At 51.2% G+C, this 16,493-nt stretch overlaps 1 protein-coding gene across 2 annotated transcripts; it reads right to left on the minus strand.

Annotated features, from left to right (window-relative positions):
- Positions 1 to 2,314: 2,314 nt before the first annotated feature.
- Positions 2,315 to 13,429, minus strand: LOC104318555 (hippocampus abundant transcript 1 protein). 2 transcript variants are annotated; one of them, XM_069790660.1, is made up of 12 exons: positions 13,176 to 13,427; positions 10,565 to 10,660; positions 9,229 to 9,291; positions 7,959 to 8,086; positions 7,405 to 7,519; positions 6,625 to 6,843; positions 5,788 to 5,901; positions 5,239 to 5,310; positions 4,710 to 4,822; positions 4,444 to 4,541; positions 3,704 to 3,870; positions 2,315 to 3,615 (listed from the first exon to the last, which is right to left on the minus strand). In XM_069790660.1, exons 1-12 carry the CDS (start codon positions 13,257 to 13,259, stop codon positions 3,406 to 3,408), a joined length of 1,479 nt encoding a protein of 492 aa, XP_069646761.1. In that variant the 5' UTR covers positions 13,260 to 13,427; the 3' UTR covers positions 2,315 to 3,405. The 2 variants fall into 2 exon arrangements, with proteins under 2 accessions (XP_069646761.1, XP_069646762.1); XM_069790661.1 differs by lacking the exon at positions 5,788 to 5,901 and having other exon boundaries at positions 13,176 to 13,429.
- Between the last annotated feature and the right edge of the window lie 3,064 nt (positions 13,430 to 16,493).

Raw genomic sequence — 16,493 nt, forward strand, 5'->3', positions numbered from 1 at the left:
TTCAGGTCCGGTAATTTCAGCTCCATCGCCGCTTGGCCCAAGTCCTCCTCTGTCACTTAAAGGCAGAACGGTGGATGGGTCACATCCCTATGCTGATGGGAAGGGGAGGTACCTGGAGCTGAAGCCCCCACCCAACCAGGTGAGAGGAACTCCAAAACCGTGGAAGGGAATCCCTGTCTGCTCCCAGCGCCAGGAACAAGCGGTACCTCTGGGGAGGGCGAGCAGCCCTGCCCCACAGAGAGCCCCCCTTCCCAGGGCAGGTCCATGTGCTGTGGGCATCCAGGCTTGGGGCTACACAACGTCCCAGGGCCAGGCCCCGCACCAGCGAGAGGCGCCCGTGCCGGTGCAGCGAGGGGCCGATGTACAAGTCGCCTTTACGCCGATAACAGCACCCGCAGCGTAGCCTCCACTGGTGCAGCTGCCCAATGCCGTACCCCCCCCAGCAGCTGAAGAAACCCCCGCCACGCTGCAGCCTGCTGACGCAGCAGTAACCTGCGGTGTTGCCTGGCCCCGAGCTCAGGGGCTGACAAAGCAACCAAAACACTCCAGGTCCACTACTTGGGAGCCAGAGGATGTCGGCATCGCTGGAAACTCAGGTATCGCATCATGATGGATGGGGACTGAGGGGGGAAGCTCGCCCAGATAGTTCTGCTGTCTGAAGGGAAGAAGCCGAGATGCCACAGGCAGCAGCGGCGGTGAGAGGGAACGGGACTAGAAACACAGTGGTTTCAATAAACTATTCAATAAAGGAACGGACTTTTAAAAATATATCTCTATATACTTTATATCATATAAATTATGCTCGTCTTTTTGTAACATTCTGCTATATTCTACCCGTGAAGCTCCGAGTGCCTCAGTGTGAATGAGGTAACGATCCGCTGTTTTGTTTCACTTCATTTGTGTGTGAGGGACAAACCTACTTCAGTTCATTTCAATACAGTGTAAATTAATGAATCACCAGATGTACTTGGTAAAGCTCCAGTCTAAAAAAAGGCATTTTTATGAGCGATACAGAGCTGGGATTGCTGTCTGGAAGTTTAAGTGACTGCATTTCCTTCAGGAAAGATGCTTGCTGTGCACGCACAGTACAGATCATCCCAATAATGTTTGGGAATTTGGAGTATCACCACAATGAGCCTGGGAAAACTGGAGTCACCGCAGGTCACTGAGACTTTCTGCTAGCTCTGTTCTCCAGTCCTGCAATTAGATCCGCATCAGGAAACTCTCAGAGTCCGAGGTGGCTGCCCTCTGCACAGACAATTATCTGCTCTTACAGTTCTGATTACAGGATCTGGGTACCAGGCTAGATTAATGCAAAACAAACTGTGAATTATTTCACTTAAATGTCCACCTCCAATAACTAACTGGTCCAGAAAATTGGTAAACAGACATTATATTATTAGTTCAGCCCAGCCTAGGCAGGCAGTGGTTCCAAGCTATTAATATCTGACAGGCGTTTAAGAGACCTACACGAAATTGCAGCTCTCGATTTGTGCAAAGCCAACATTAACCAGCCCTCACACTGACAAGCACACAGAAGAGGTCAGACAGTGAATACACCCTCGAGCTCATGTCCCCTCACGCTCCCAGAGCAGGGTGAGCTGTATTGCCAGGGCCGAGCAGGGGATGGACAGTGCTCTCCCCTGCTTGTGCCAGTTCTGGGTCAGGGACTAAGCTCTCCAGCGTCATCCAGTTGGTGTTTTCGATTAAACCCAGATGCAAACGGCATTTGTAGTCACTGCTGCACAGGCACAGCATCAGCCACGATTACCCATTTGCAAAGACCCAAGACATTAGGTGACAGCGCTCCCTCCCTTTTGGCCTTTCTCCCCTAGGTTACCTGTCGCAAACCTACAGAGAAGGGATCCCAGCCAGAGAATGGCAGCTGTTGCACATACCCTGCTCTGAGACAGGACTATTTTTGGCCACTGTATCCTCAATTCCCTTAACAACTAATTGCTTAAGTGTTCCCAGTTTGGTCTTTACTTCCCCAGTGATTGCTCGATGCCATTACTTCTGATCTTACTCAAATGAGAACAACTGTTTCCTGCCCTCTGCCATATCTCTGTGTATCTATAAACAACCAAGCATTCTCTATGCGTTTGTCTCAGCTTCTTTCACAACACTTAAGTTCAAGTATCTGCTGCTCTCTCTAAACAGAGCTGAACCCTGCAGCAGAGGTTGCAGTTCCATTTTTCAACACAACAAAAGCCTTCATAGCAGGCTCAGAAATGCTACACAGAATCCAACCCTGTAAGTTCAAATCAATTGCAATCATCACCATCAGGATCTTCTGGACTGAGAAAAAACAAGCTACAGTCATTATCTAGTTTTAATATCAGATGGCAAGAGCTTGGGGAAAAATCAACATGCTTTATAAAAGTGCTCAAGATAAACAGCTATTTCTTTGACCTTTCTCTCAGGAAACCATGCTTTATCAAAGTGCTTAGCAGAGCTTAGTTGTTTCTCCAACCTCTCAGAGAACTGTATTTTCTAAACAACCGTTACAGTTCCAGAAAAAGATTTCTGAAAAATCCTTCTACCTACTACCTGTGGAGGTAGCAACAGACGAATGTTACATCACTGTAACAAAAAGAGAAAAACCAAACAGAAATACAAATGTTGTTGACCATCTAAGCATTTGTAATTCATGTAGTTGCCCTTCTCTCATCTGCCCCTTGTGTCAGTTGCAACTTTACTTCTTAATTTTTCTTATCTTCATCAGAACATTAAGTCAGTAGATTTTTTCTTTTCGTCTAAGTTTCACTTGGGCCAGAACGTGCAAATTCATCAGATCCTCAAGCAGCGCAGATCTGCTCACAGCTGACTACACTATCTGTTCCTCACACATGCACACGCTTTTTCCTTGGTGTACTATCACGGCACAGGCTGCGCATACTGCACAAGACAGCTGTCAAGCCTCTCTCTGGGCCGAGGTTAGCCAACCGAGTTGTGATGGGATCAGGAGCAAGTACCAATTATATAAGGGGATGGGGCACGTAACAGATGCCTTGTTTTATTCTGGCTGGCAACTCAGTTAGTTCACGTTAGAACAAAGACAATGCTAGCTCCTTAATTTTTCACTGGCGAGTCGAGTATTTGGCAGGTCACACCATGAAGTTCAGTATTCATGTACAAGGGCAGGTTTGCTTTAAAGAACTATCCCTTCATGTGGAGCAGTTCAGTATCTCCCCTTTCCATCAGCACCAGATGATACAATTCCCTTTTGCACCAGCTGGGTGTATTTGGCTTGAAGGGAAACCCTGTCCCTTCTCATTAGCTGATAGTGGTACAGACTGTTACGTCATTTCTTCTCTCCCCCCACCCTCTCTCCCCAAACTCCCACTGGCTAAGTCCATCCTTGATCTGGAGTTGAGACGCAAGCCAGGTCCTTCTCTCCCAACCTCATACGCTGCTGTCCTCGAGCAGGGGCTCCTTGCCATCTGATCCTCCGGCCTGCGGGCTGTGGGTATGGGTCTGGGCTCCGTTACTGTGCTTCTTGTGGCTGCCTGATCTCAGTGCAAGGTTGTGTTCCGGAATGAACAAGGCCACCAGGAGTGACAGCAGGACAGAACAAGCCCCAAACAGGAACGGAGGCCCTGGGATAATGCTGCTCTGTAGGGAGAAACAGAGGAATGATTAACACTCAAGTGCAAGGACAGAAGCAGCCCAGCAAACGGAATGATAAAGCTGAATAGGTTACCTCATCTGTAGGGTTGGCCATGTTGGGTTTGGAGGCCTTACCCAAAGTTTCCACCTCAGCCATTTCATTCAGCTCCACGTGGAAGAGATAGAAGACAAAGCCATAGAGCGCTGGCCCCAGGCCGTTACACAGACCCCGAATTCCAGTGATCATCCCCTGTACCACACCTGGGGACAGAGCAAGGAAAGGAAGGTATGCCTCCAGCTTTCTGAAGAAACTTGTTTTCCTCAAGGATGCTTACATATTTAAAGACAGGATCAAACATTCAGATCTGGATTGACACTCACTCTACAGATGAAGTGATTAGCTGGTGATTAGCTTTGCTCTGTATCAAGTTTTACAAAAATCAGTAATGCTGGGCTTGCTGCTTTGGAGAATAAAATGAGCATGGGCGGGCACATCAAGCAACAATTTCCAGCTGAACTGGAATTTAAGACAGCCAAGTCTGAGGATTCAGGGTCGAACCATGCAGCAGGCAAATTATTAAGCAGCAGTCTTCTCTCTACCTCAAAGGCAACACTGAACACCTACATGCATAACTTAAGAACTCCCTCCCAAAGCATCAGCTATGGTCAAAGAGACAAGAGTGTCAATACTACTAAGAATAAAATGACACTCCACAGCTGGCACTGACGTTCCTGCCCGCCCCTCCACTACCAATGCTGAGAATTCAAATGTGCATCAGCTCAAGCACCTGCTGGGAGGAACTCACCCATTACACAAATCCCCAAGTGACTCACCCTGTTGGTCGGGGTCTGCGTTCCTGGACACCATGGCACTGATGGCTGGGAAAGTGATGCTAGACATGGCAGCCACAGCTCCTGCTGCCCACATCATCCTCGGAGAGAAAGAGGCAGCAGTTAGGAGGCAAACTGCCAAGGGCCAGCTGCAGACCAGCACCACGGCAGGGCAGCATTTCCCTCTGCCAGGGGACAGGGAGCTGCCACAGAGCCACCGCAGGGAGAAACCTGCTGACGCCAGGAGACAAGCAGGGGCAAACTCTTACCAAGGCTGTGATCCGAAGCCATACCAGGCAAGCTGCAGGATCTGGAAGCCCAGTCCCAACAGGATGGTGTTTTTATTTCCTATCGAACGCATGAGAATTCCCAACACTACTGTCTGGAAAGAAAAGCAGGTGCTTTCAAAGTAAGTGCAAAGAAAGATGACAGCACTGGAAGACAAAAGGATGGGAATCTGAGGGAACTTGTGCTGCTGTGAGACTGGTTATCATGCACATGCACTCCTCCACTCTCGTAATATCATTAGAAACCAGCACGTCCCTGTCCATGGCAGAGCACAATCTATGGAGCTTCACAGAGCAAGACGGAGCCACCCCACAGTTTACCAGAGTTTGTTGTATTCAACAAACAGCTACATTCAAAAGGTAAGAAAGCGGGACCACAGGTAGCCACTCATGGGTCCGATGATGTCTGTGTGGCCGCAGGGATTCTGACAACTCACCAGCCCCAGTTATCAGAAATTTTGGACATTCTTATAACCAGACTGCTGGAGCCAAGACAGAAATGGCTTCTCACCTGAGCCAGTATAGAGAGAATTCCAACCACACCAATAAAGGCTGCCACAGTCTCTGAGGAAAAACCAATGACCTGTGAAAACACCAAAGAGGGACTTTTCAGGCAAGAGATTTGCACCATACAAGAAAAGCCACTCCATCAGTGTCACTAATGTTTACCGACATTGCTTATCAGGTACTTAAACATTAATCAACCACACCTTCCACTACCTCCCTGCTGCCACAGGAATAAAATGTAAGATTTTCCTCTGGCTGAAGAAACAACTTCAAATCATTGGGCTCACCTTAAATGCCTGAAAGTGGCATGGACAGGATGGACAGGCAAATCACCAGCAAGAAGCCAAGCAAGGGTCCTGGCAATGCCTGCCTACAGAGTGGTCACCAGGCTCCCACATGTTTTAGGAAAGCTGTAACAAGTCACTGTTTCTTATAACTTCAACTTTACTAAGCTATTGGCCAAGATGAGCTTCCTCAGGACATGCACCTAAGATAATATTTGTAGACTGGGATTTCCTGCATTCAGAGCCTTCCCTTGTCACAAGAGACTAACCTGTCGCAGGTACAGGAAAAAGCTGGAGTACTGGCCGGCTTCAGGAAGGTAGGAGAGAAAGACGGTGATACAGATGAGCAGCACTGTAGAATCCTGACCCACTTTCCGCAAGGACTGTAGGGAAGGGGAGTGGGGAATGAAAATAATTTTTTTCAAAAATGAGTTAATATAATTAAATATTCTCCAGGTACAAAGACAGCAAATCCAAGTGCTTAAGTCACCATCTTGTATCTAAGAAGTGAATGCCTGAATGAAACCAGACCAGCATTTCAGAGGAAGATACAAACACTGCCACAACACACCAGACCAGTTGTACAATTGCATCAACTTACACCCTAGAATGAGGAATTTTTACCTTTCAGTTTCTCAGATTTATAGTCAAGTGCTTTTGATCAGAATTGGTTTTTTCCTCAGACAGCCAAAATAACCTTCCTAGCAAGCAAAGGTGAGGTGAAACGGTGCAAAGCTCATCATCACTAGCAACGGTCCTGAGAAGCCAGGAACACAAAAGACTTCTCCTGACACAGTACTATTACCAAGTAATGGAATTTACATTCCACCAACTGGCACATTTCCACCAAGAGATGCTCTTGTTTCAGGATATCTGGAGATGCTTTTAGATGGTTTGTAGCTATAGGAAATCGGTTAGAAGCTGCTAGACAGCTTTAGATATGCATAGTCTGCCATCAGTTGAACACTGTACCTTCAATGGGGTTAATCTAAACCTTGCATCCTTCACCTTTTGTGGAATGCATCTTCCTTTTGAGACAAATTAGCAGAACTACAGCAAATATAAGCATTACCAGCATGCAGAAAAACATCAGCAAGATTACTTACAGCAAATGGGTCTGCTTGTTCCCAAGAGATTGGAGCTCCCCAAGAGACTGGGCGCATCTCTTCTGGCAGAGACTCTGGCACAGCCAGCAGAATGAAACCAATATCCAGCAAAGCAACACCTGAAGCTAGCACAACCACCAACATATCACCGTAGGCTTGGGAAAGGTATGCACCAATTGCTGGGCTTGTGACCAGACTAGCAGCAAACGTGGCTGACACCTGGAAGCATAAAACATTAATACAGCCTCTTCTTCCTAGAGCCTATTTTCTCCTCCAGAGTAACCCAAGGATACTAGTTTTGCCATTTTTGATGGAGATAATCCAGGTGAACAGGGACTCCTGTAGACAGAAAGATGACATGTTCTCTTGGTGCGATCTAGGCTAAGTTCTAGCAAAAGGAAATTAAAGCTATCCTAACAATTCACATATGATACTGCCAGTAGCCCTATAGAAAGGGCCCTATCACAGGCTACTTGTATGGATGCCAGCATCACAGCCTGCCCCCTTTCCCGGTGCAAAGAAGCTCACAGACCAGGCTGATTTAAAGGATAAGCAACAATACTGCTGGTACTCAGATCACATAGAAATTAGCCCTCTCCCTTGCTGCTAAATCACGAACAGAAGAACAGGGAGAGTGTGTTATTAGTGAAGCACGTATCATCTTTTCACTGCTACTGTCTTCAGGCCTCAATAAATCTCCCACCCTAATTTTATACCTCTCCTACCTGCAAAGCCCCAAATATTTCTTTCAAGAGACAAGCCAGTTATTCAGCTCCTTACCAAGCCATACGCCGTGCTGCGTTCATGCTCCTGTGTGATATCGGCAACGTAGGCAAAAATCACAGAAAAGGTGACAGCAAAGACTCCAGACATGGAAATGACAGCAAAATACCACCTGAAACAGGCATTGCCAAAGGCAGAGTTAGAGAGCGACTGCATGGCTGCTGAATTAGAACCTCTCCCTTATTCTTCCTTCAGTCCATCCTACTTCATTGCACCAGAAAGCGCTCAGGAACATCGAGCTTCAGTCTGGTGACCCATGGAGTTTGATCACTTATTTTCCCCACACAGGAAGGAAACATCAACGTGCCCTAATAGTGACAATGCAGCTGTCAGAATAGGTACCAAGAGAGGAAAGACAGACTCTTTCTTCCTGACACAGAACCCTCCAGTAGAACCAGACAAGTAAATTACTCTCCAGGCTGAGCATCCTTCTCCACTGGACAGGCTCTTCCATCTCATCTTCAAATGCAACACGTGCAAAACGCCCACGGTTCAGTCTCGCATTCATTCCTCTCCTCGGAACCCCTTGGTTATAACAAGAGTAAACTCACCATGGACTGATCTTCATAAGGGGAATTGGTGCACACGTGAAGAAGACAGTGAGGAGGAGGAAGGATTTCCTGCCCCAGACATCAGAGAGAGCACCAATCAGCGGGGCACTTAGAAAAGAAAGCAGACCCTAAGAAAGACAGACAGGGTGACAGAGAGAAATCCCTCAGTCAAATTCTGATTGTCGATAGTAAGAACTTTTGACAACATTATCTAAAGATAAAAATACAAGGAGGCAATCCATTCCTATTTTCTACAAGCAGGCAATATTACCAAAACAGAACAGTTTGTTAAACTGCTCACATCCTTTTAGGGAGGGAAAAAAAAAAAAAGTTCAACCAGCTAGGCGCTGCTAAACACTCCAGTTATGTCCCATTCTCTACAACTGCTCAGCCTGCAGCTGTGGTCTTCCCAGGCACGCCTGTGCAGCAGGGAGTTGCCCTGCCAGTACCTAAAAAGATGTTGGCACAGCTCCATCACATTAACATCTGCTGCAGTTCTAGGGAAGGCTTTCTCTTTTAGATGGAGACAAGACAGGCCCGATAAGATGGCAAGGACATTAAGCACAAATAAAATTGTTCAATGCCTTTCAACATCTTTCAAACCCAAGACAGGCAGGGAAGAGCCCTTAAGTATATATGGGAGTGCTCAACTCGCATTGAAGCAAACCTCTCTAGGACCATTTTCTGAGATCCTCTTGCCAGAGCCAGGGCCTAACGATCTGTTTTGCCACACTCCCAAGTCAGAACACATGGCTACTGGTTGTTTGCTATAGTTGCCTCCAATTCTGCCCTGGGAATGCTGGTCTAGTCCAAACTCGCCATGCCAACTTACTGTGCCACAGCACACTCCCCACCTTCTGTCTCAGGAGAGCCCACTAAGGCCCACTTAGTTTCAACTTCTATTACTGATAAGTTCAGATGTCATTGATTTTTTATTTTGTTACACTCCAGAATATGGATATGGGGCTGATCTCATGCTGATTAGAATATTTTCAGCTGAAACACACAGCTGTTATAGCCCCAAACCCAGGCTGACAAGCAGCACATTGTTAATACTGCTCAGTAAAATCAACTACACAAGCCACCCAATGTCCATGCTCTGTCAATTCTTCATTTTGCGTTAGGTTTGCCAGTAGCACCCCAAACTGAAATATGAACCTTTATCTGTCAAATACTGGTTGACATCAGCAAATGACACATATTATAATGGCTTGCCACTTCTTGCACTGATCGCAGATTCAAATGAAAGCCTGGAAGGAATATTCCTTACCTTGACTCCATGAATCAGGCCATTCATCAAGAATGTATGCTGAGGAAAAGTCTGGTGTAACACCTAGGAAAAAAAAAGCCAAAAACAAAAAAACAGAGCTAGCAATGTTTGCAAAATTTCCATAAGCACCTGACAGCTAGATGCCTGGAAAAGCACAAAACAGGGAAAATGGGAAATGCACTACCAACAATGCCACTGCTGCACCTACGTGAAGAGCTCTACCTCCCCTCTCCAACACAGGCAGCCACTTTCTTTAATACTTCCCGGGTCTATAAATTATTCCAGCATGCTTGGGCAAGGCTAGATAATCTGAAACATGCCTTTCTCCATCCCCGGCACCATCTGATTTCCCTCTGTTTTTACTTCATGTGACAATATAACTTTTCTGTTGTTCTCTCCCCCTTTTGTACTATCTATATGTTTGATTTGCATTTTATACTACTAAGCTAATACTATATTTCTAAATGCCTTTGCAAAAACAAAGACTCCTTTCACATAGTTACCTAGATATCAGAGATTGGGTCAAAAATATGCATGGCACGTTAGACTTCAATGTGAGCTGGCATACCACTACCAGAAAATGCATTTAAAAAGCTGAGAATTCTTCCTGAAGTTGTCAAATCAGAAGTTTACAGCTCCTTAACTAAAGGCAAATATCCAAGATGAGACTTAAAGTTTCTTTAATAAAGCTATCCCTCTGCACTTAACTTTATTGTGAAGTTGCCTTTGCTGCCTGTGTTAATCATAACTCAGGCAAGTCCTGAATGAGTTACTGGTGGGCTCTCCTAGAATGAGCATGACTTGGTGTAGCAAGTAATCGCCAGGAAATTGTCTCTGTGCTTTGACACCCCAGACAACGATGGTGGTAGTTCAACACAAATCTCTTTTATCCCTAAATAAGTCAGTGTAGGGTAAATGGTGCAGTCTTCAGGTAAAAAGTCAAAGATTTGCTCAGCTTTCTTTCATTAAGCTCCCAAGTGGACTTTTTTTTTTTTTTAATACCTAGGGGGAAAAAAAAGCAACAAATTACAGTAAACTACCAGTAAATTCTACTAATTTCAGGTCAGGTCTTTCACTCCTGCTTTCTTGAAATCCTCCAAAAGCTTTCATAAATCTAACTCGTGCTTTGCTCCAAGCTAAGCTACAATAATTAAGAAAATAATTGCCCAACTCCATAAAAAATTACTATAGCTCCAGCTTTTTCAGGTACAAACCATTACATCTCGGTTTCTACTTCCTATACTCCAAAGGCCTATGTTAAGATCTTTACCCTCACCAACACAAGGTGAACTCCAGTCTACAAGAGCCAGTATTGTTCTCAGGGAGACTTACTCACCGTTAGCATCGGCGTGGTCAGCAGCCCCCAGGCAAAGAACTCCAGGAAAATAACCACCACGGCATGGTACACGCTGGGCTCTCCAATCCCCTGTCGCTGCAAAACAGAGGTCCGTAAGTAAAAAAAATACATGTATCCTGATCTGCGATAGATTCAAGATCTGTGGTTTGGATGCTGAAATGTCAGCTCTGACCTAAGCCATTCCCAAGGCCATTCAGTGCTGTCTAGCGCAGGTGAGCTTGTGCTGCATCATCTCTCCGTCCAGGGTCTACCAACACATGCCTCTCCTACAAAGCTGATTGTTCTCAATTTTTTTTATCCAAGAACTAATATCTTTGATACCATTATGCTTTCTCTAAACGTGACCAAACTTATTATCCTTTCAATCCTCGCCTCAGGGACCTGGAAATGAAACACCTCAATTCTCTGCGTATTTTGACAGCAGCATGTGCAACATCCCAGAGGCCTTGCTGAACCTTCTTTCCATAAAGACTTCTCATGGCGTTTTCAGGGTAGCATTTGTTCTCTCTCTTTTCCAAGTGCCAAGTCTCAGCTGCTAGCCCAGGAGGTTTTCTCCTGCCACACAGAACACACCTGCAAAGTCACAAGCTCACAGGGAAAACAAATAGCAAGGAATGGGAGGAAAGCACACAAGTTTCCACTGAATTACATCAGGGAACCGCACAGGCCAAACATTTAGTAGCACATGTGCTGTTCCACAGGAACCCATTTCTTGTATTAGCAAACCACATGATCTGAACTCACCAAGAAGTGTAGTCTAGCCCTGATACATTATTAATAAAACCACCTGAAATGCCTGCAATCCCAGCAATTTAGACAGCTTCCAGCAGCTTGAAGAGTATCCAGAAGTTAAAAAAACTTCCATCAGCTGCACAAATCTCACACATCCAGAGGGATACTCAATTTGCTATGGGAAACCTCAAATCCACGAGCATTTCTCTAGGCCAACAGAATGGACTTTTGTATTAATTTCCTTGCAGCTGACTAACATTTCTACACTGTGCTCTTGAAATACAAATCATTTAATGGACCAGACGAAAGATGTATCTGTATCAGTATCCTGCCTCCAGCATTCACTACTGAGAGATTCTCAGGGACAGGAATTCAAGAAACTTGGCACGTGAAGAGCAATCTTTTACCCAGTCGCATCCTCCCAGGCTTTGACAGAGTAATACTGCATTTCAGATATCTAATACAGCCGTAAATTGTTTGAACTATGAGAGAAGGCAGCAAGAGACGTTATTCTGCTGAAACGTTGTTTATGTTCACAGACTCTAGTAAAACTGTCTCCCGCAGACAGGCGAAGTCTGCTTAAAAAACAAATCAACAGCATCAACACAAGAGGCACCCTACCCGCAGGGGACACAGTCATTAAAAGAAGTCAGCTGTATTGCACACAAATGAGATAATGTTTTGCAGCAGAGCAAGAAGCCCCAAGGCAGCACGAAGCCAGTAATTAAGAGTACAGCTATCGTTACCCACCTTGCTCCACAGATCAGCCCTCTCCTCTTCCTTCCATCATCCCTCTTTACACTCTTGAGCAGTTAAAACATTTCTACCACATGACTGCAACAAAATTAACAGCCAATCTCTCCTTACAGAGTATGTCCAGATCTAACCTGTTCACAGCTTAACGTCACTCCTTCCACTTATCAACTGTCTTACTGCGTTAGAGTCGTTAAACAATTTAGGATAGCCAATCTCCTTTGGTGTACACGGTCACCCCACCAAACCACTCCTCTAGAGGATGCACAGCTGCTACCACAAAATACAAAGATGCCACAGAGAAAAAGTAAAAACACCCAAGAAGATACTAGGAGCCCATAAGGCAGGCCAGCGCCTCGTGGCCAGCACGACTTTCTTTTGAGAGAGAAAGCCCAGAGGGAAAGAGCTTGCAACCATCTTAAGCTCAGGTGCGCCCACTTCGCAGCTGTCTTTGTGCAGGCCTGATGCTGTCGCCCGCACTACCGGAGCCTCGACAGCGCAGTGGTTCTCCCACGGTAAAGAACTCCTCTCAAAAGAGGTAAATGTTTTACAGGGATCTGAAGGAAGCCTGTCATCCTCAAAGCAAATACGAAATGTCAGCGTTGGCGGCTCACGACTAGTCAACACCTGCACCCGGTAAAAGAGGGAAACGGAGCAAGCAGCCGGTCTGGAGGAGGGCAGCCCCGCGCCCCGCAACGCGGGCCGGGCCCCGCTCTTCCGCGCAGCCCCGAGGCAGCGGGGCCGGCAGCAGCACCTCGGGCAGCCGCGGCGCGGCTCCAGCGCCGGGCACAGCGGCCGTGCCCCTACCTGGGGCTCGGCCCCCGGGAGCGGGGCAGCCGGCGGAGGAGAGGCCTGGCCTCTCACGGGCCACCGGCGTCCGCCGCCTGCCTCAGGGCCACGCACCGGCTCCCGCCCGCCTCGGCCAGCCCCTTCCCGCCCCCGGCCCGCCGTGCCTCACGCTGCCGGCCCCGCAGGCCCCGCTCCGCAGCCCCGCAGCCGCTTCCACCCCGCCGGGGGCCCTCGGCCCGGCGCCCAGCCCCGGCCCCCCGTTATTCCCCGGCCCGCCGCAGCACGCCTCACGCTCCCGCCGGCCCCCTGCGCTCACGCCGGCCCCGTCCCGGATGACGATCTTCTTGGCCAGCAGGACGCTGCGGTTGAGCCGCTTCTTCTTCTTCTTCTCGCCGGTCATGGCGCCGCCGGGCCGCTGCCGTTCGCCGGCCTCCGCCGCTGCCCCATCCTCCCTGCGGCGGGCCGCGCCGCGCCGAGCCCGGGCCCGCACCCGGACCCGGACCCGCACCGGGCGGGGGAGCGCCGGGCCCGGGGCTGCCGGGCGCGGGGGCGGCGCCGCGGGGCGAGGGCGGCGGCCCGGCTGGCGACGGCGGCGGAGGGCGGCCCCGCCCGCAGGCCCCGCCCCGCGGCGCGGCCCAGCCCCGTCGCCCGGACGACGGCGCTGCTCCGCGCCGCCGCTCCCTCGCGCCCCATTGGCCGCTCCGCCTCTTCCCGGCCTCTGATTGGCGGGGGGCGCGGGCGAGCGGCGCCGCGCGGCCTCTTCCGCCGGACGGGGGCGGGGCCATGACGTCACGGCACCTGCCGGGGCGGCGCAAGGCACGACGGGAACGTGGTGGGTAGGGCCGCTCCCCGCCGGCGGGGGGCGGGGCATGCCGGGACGCGCCGGTCCTCCCCGGTCGCCCGTCAGGAGCGGGGGCCGCCCCGGGGGAGAGCGGCTGCTGCTCCGTCCCCTCATTAGCGACACCTGACCTGGCCCAGGGCGGCGCCGGCCAGATGGGCCGACACCGGCGGGACCGGGCGGCCCTGCCCCGTCTGGGGGACGCCGGTCGCAGCCTAAAGGGGGGCGGGGGGGGGGTGTCTGCTCCCCGGTGCCGAGCAGCTGCTCCCGACCGGGCGTCGGCGCTTGGCGGGGACCGAGGTTTCGCCGAGGGCTGAGCTCGGCCGGGCCGGGCTGGGCCCGCCGCGGCGGCGGCGGCTGCTCCGTCCTGCGCCCCCGCGGAGCCCCCGCCCCGGGCCGCTGAGGGCAGTCGCTCTGCAGGGCTGGCGAGAGCCCAGGGGACCGGAGCAGAGGACCGTCCCGCCGAGGCAACCCCTCTCTCGGGTACCCCTGGGGTGGGGGAGGTGGGGCACCAGAGGGGCTCCCAGGCAGAGACCCTGTGGTGGAGCTCCGGCTTGCCGTGGCATGGGGGGCAGGCAGGTGCGGGGACGGTTCTGTGCCCGGGCCGGGGTCATGCTCCCTGCCTGCGCCCGTGAAATTGGCAATAACAGATCACCTTGGTGCGTCCTGGTTTTTCCTGCTCGGCATCAGCGCGGGCTCCGTCTCCCGCAGCACCTGCAGTGAATCGCGCAGCTGCCAGGGCTGGTCCAGAGACGGGACGCCGCTCATCACTGCCTGGCTAAGGCATGTCGTCGTCACTGCCTGTCCAAGGTTTTCCTCTGGCTACAACCCAACCGGGTCCCTCCTGTTGCCTGGCTTTCAAAAGTTTAAAATTTCAACTGGTTTCCATAATGGAGCTGAAATCAAACCAAGCTTGCATCAAGCCCCTGCGTCCCCCGTGCTCTCCCACCCAACCGCTTCTGTCTCAGGACAGAGCTGCTGGCTCTCTCCCCCCTCCCCACAGGGCTTATTTTTGCCAGGCTTGCAGTCGCTGCAGGCACTCCCGCGGATGGATGGCAAAGGGCAGGTCTGCTCTTCTGCCGGCTCTCCAGGCCACACTGCTGGCATGCCTGCAGGCACCTCCTGGCAGGAGCAGGAGCTAGGCTGGGGGCAGGAAGGTTGAACAAGGACCCATGGCTGCCCCGGGGGCGGGTGGCACAGGAGGCTGCTGAAGGTTGTCCCTGTGCCACCGCAGCCCTGCTCGGTGCCGGGCTGGTGGCTCTGTCCACTCTGTGCCAGCATCTCGGCTGGCCTGTCGGGGTCATTACAGCCGAACGCCTTCCTGGGAGGATCCCCGCCCTTTCCCTGAGCCTGGCGCCAAGGGGAGATGGGGAGGGGGCAGCTGGGCCCTGGGCTGGAGGGGCTCAGCACTGCTGGGGGACCGCGGTGCGGCTGCTGGTGCTGTGGTGGGAGAGCAGCACCCACCTCGGCACCACCGACGAGTCGCTCGCGTGCTTGGCTGTGCGTGCACGTGTTTTTTCCTAATTAATCCTTCACGGATTAGAGAGCACTTGATGTTGATTCCCCTAATGCAGTGCCAGAGGTGTAAGGAGATTAATTAGGCACAGTTTAGAAAAGTTATGCAAATCAGGTGGCATTGGGGAGTGGCAGGGTGGGGGCCAGCCCTGCTTGTCCCACCCTCACTCAAGTTGACTGCCTCAGCAGCATCACTCAGTTCGTGGGTTTGCGCGGCCACCGAGCAGCGTGCACACACGGGGGTGACCGGGAGAGCCTGGAGGGATCTTGCGGTGGGGTGGGATGCTGCCCTGCAGAGCAGTGGGGTGATGAGATGCTGCGGGGCTCCCCCTGCCCACAGAGCGCCCGAGGCTGCAATCCAGCCTTTATTCATGGAGGCTTTCCTTTAAGTAATGATTAAAAGGAGATGAGGGAAAGCCCTTGACATAAAGCTAACTCTCCAGAGCCTGAGACTGGCTGCAAATGAGATGAAAATAATCCCCTGGTCACCAGGGACTTGTGCAGGAGAGGAGAGCAGCTCCATCTCCCCAGGGCTGCAGGCAAACATGCTGCCATGGTGGGCACAGGGCCAGTGGGGGCTGCTGCTCCATGCCCAGCTTTGCTCCCATCCCCACGCCGCAGGGTGCCCACAGTCCCCAGAGCACTCTGCATGTGGCATGGGGCAAAATGCCCGTGACCTCCACAGGGACCCAGCACCTTCCCTCGGACTGACCCCCAGGCCCTGGGAACGTGCGCCCAGAGCCACCCGCACTGGGCAGGGACCCGATTCCCCGCCAGAGCCATCTTGAGATCATGGAGGAGCCCAATTCATTCCAGTGCTCTGCAGCAGTTTAAAAACAAACCCAAGGAGGGCGGAGAGAGGAGAGAGCAGAGAAGCGGTTCCTAATATGGCAACAGCAAATGTAATTCTATTACCTTGATTTATTGATTGCACTTAGAGCAATTACTGGCTTTCACCCCATCACCTGCCAGGGAGCGGGAGACAGCGAGGAGAAGGCAAGACAAAGGCGGCCGCGCGTTGCCCAGGGCACGGCCGGCCTCCGGGGAGGCTCTGGTTTTGTTTGTGCTGGTTGACGTGGGGGGAGAGCTCCCACCCAGCTGTGCGGCCGCAGCAGCATCGCCTCCACAGGCAGGAGAGTGGGGTGGTTTCCACCCGGTCAAGGAGGCTCCTCAGGAAGCCAGAGCCAAGCACGTCTGCTCTGCAGAGAGGCTGTGATGCTGGCAGCGCGGGGACAGAGCCCGGGCATTACAATGACTTCAGCGATGGAGGGGATGCAGGGC

Source organism: Haliaeetus albicilla, chromosome 8, assembly GCF_947461875.1.
Source record: "Haliaeetus albicilla chromosome 8, bHalAlb1.1, whole genome shotgun sequence".
Lineage (NCBI taxonomy): Eukaryota > Metazoa > Chordata > Aves > Accipitriformes > Accipitridae > Haliaeetus > Haliaeetus albicilla.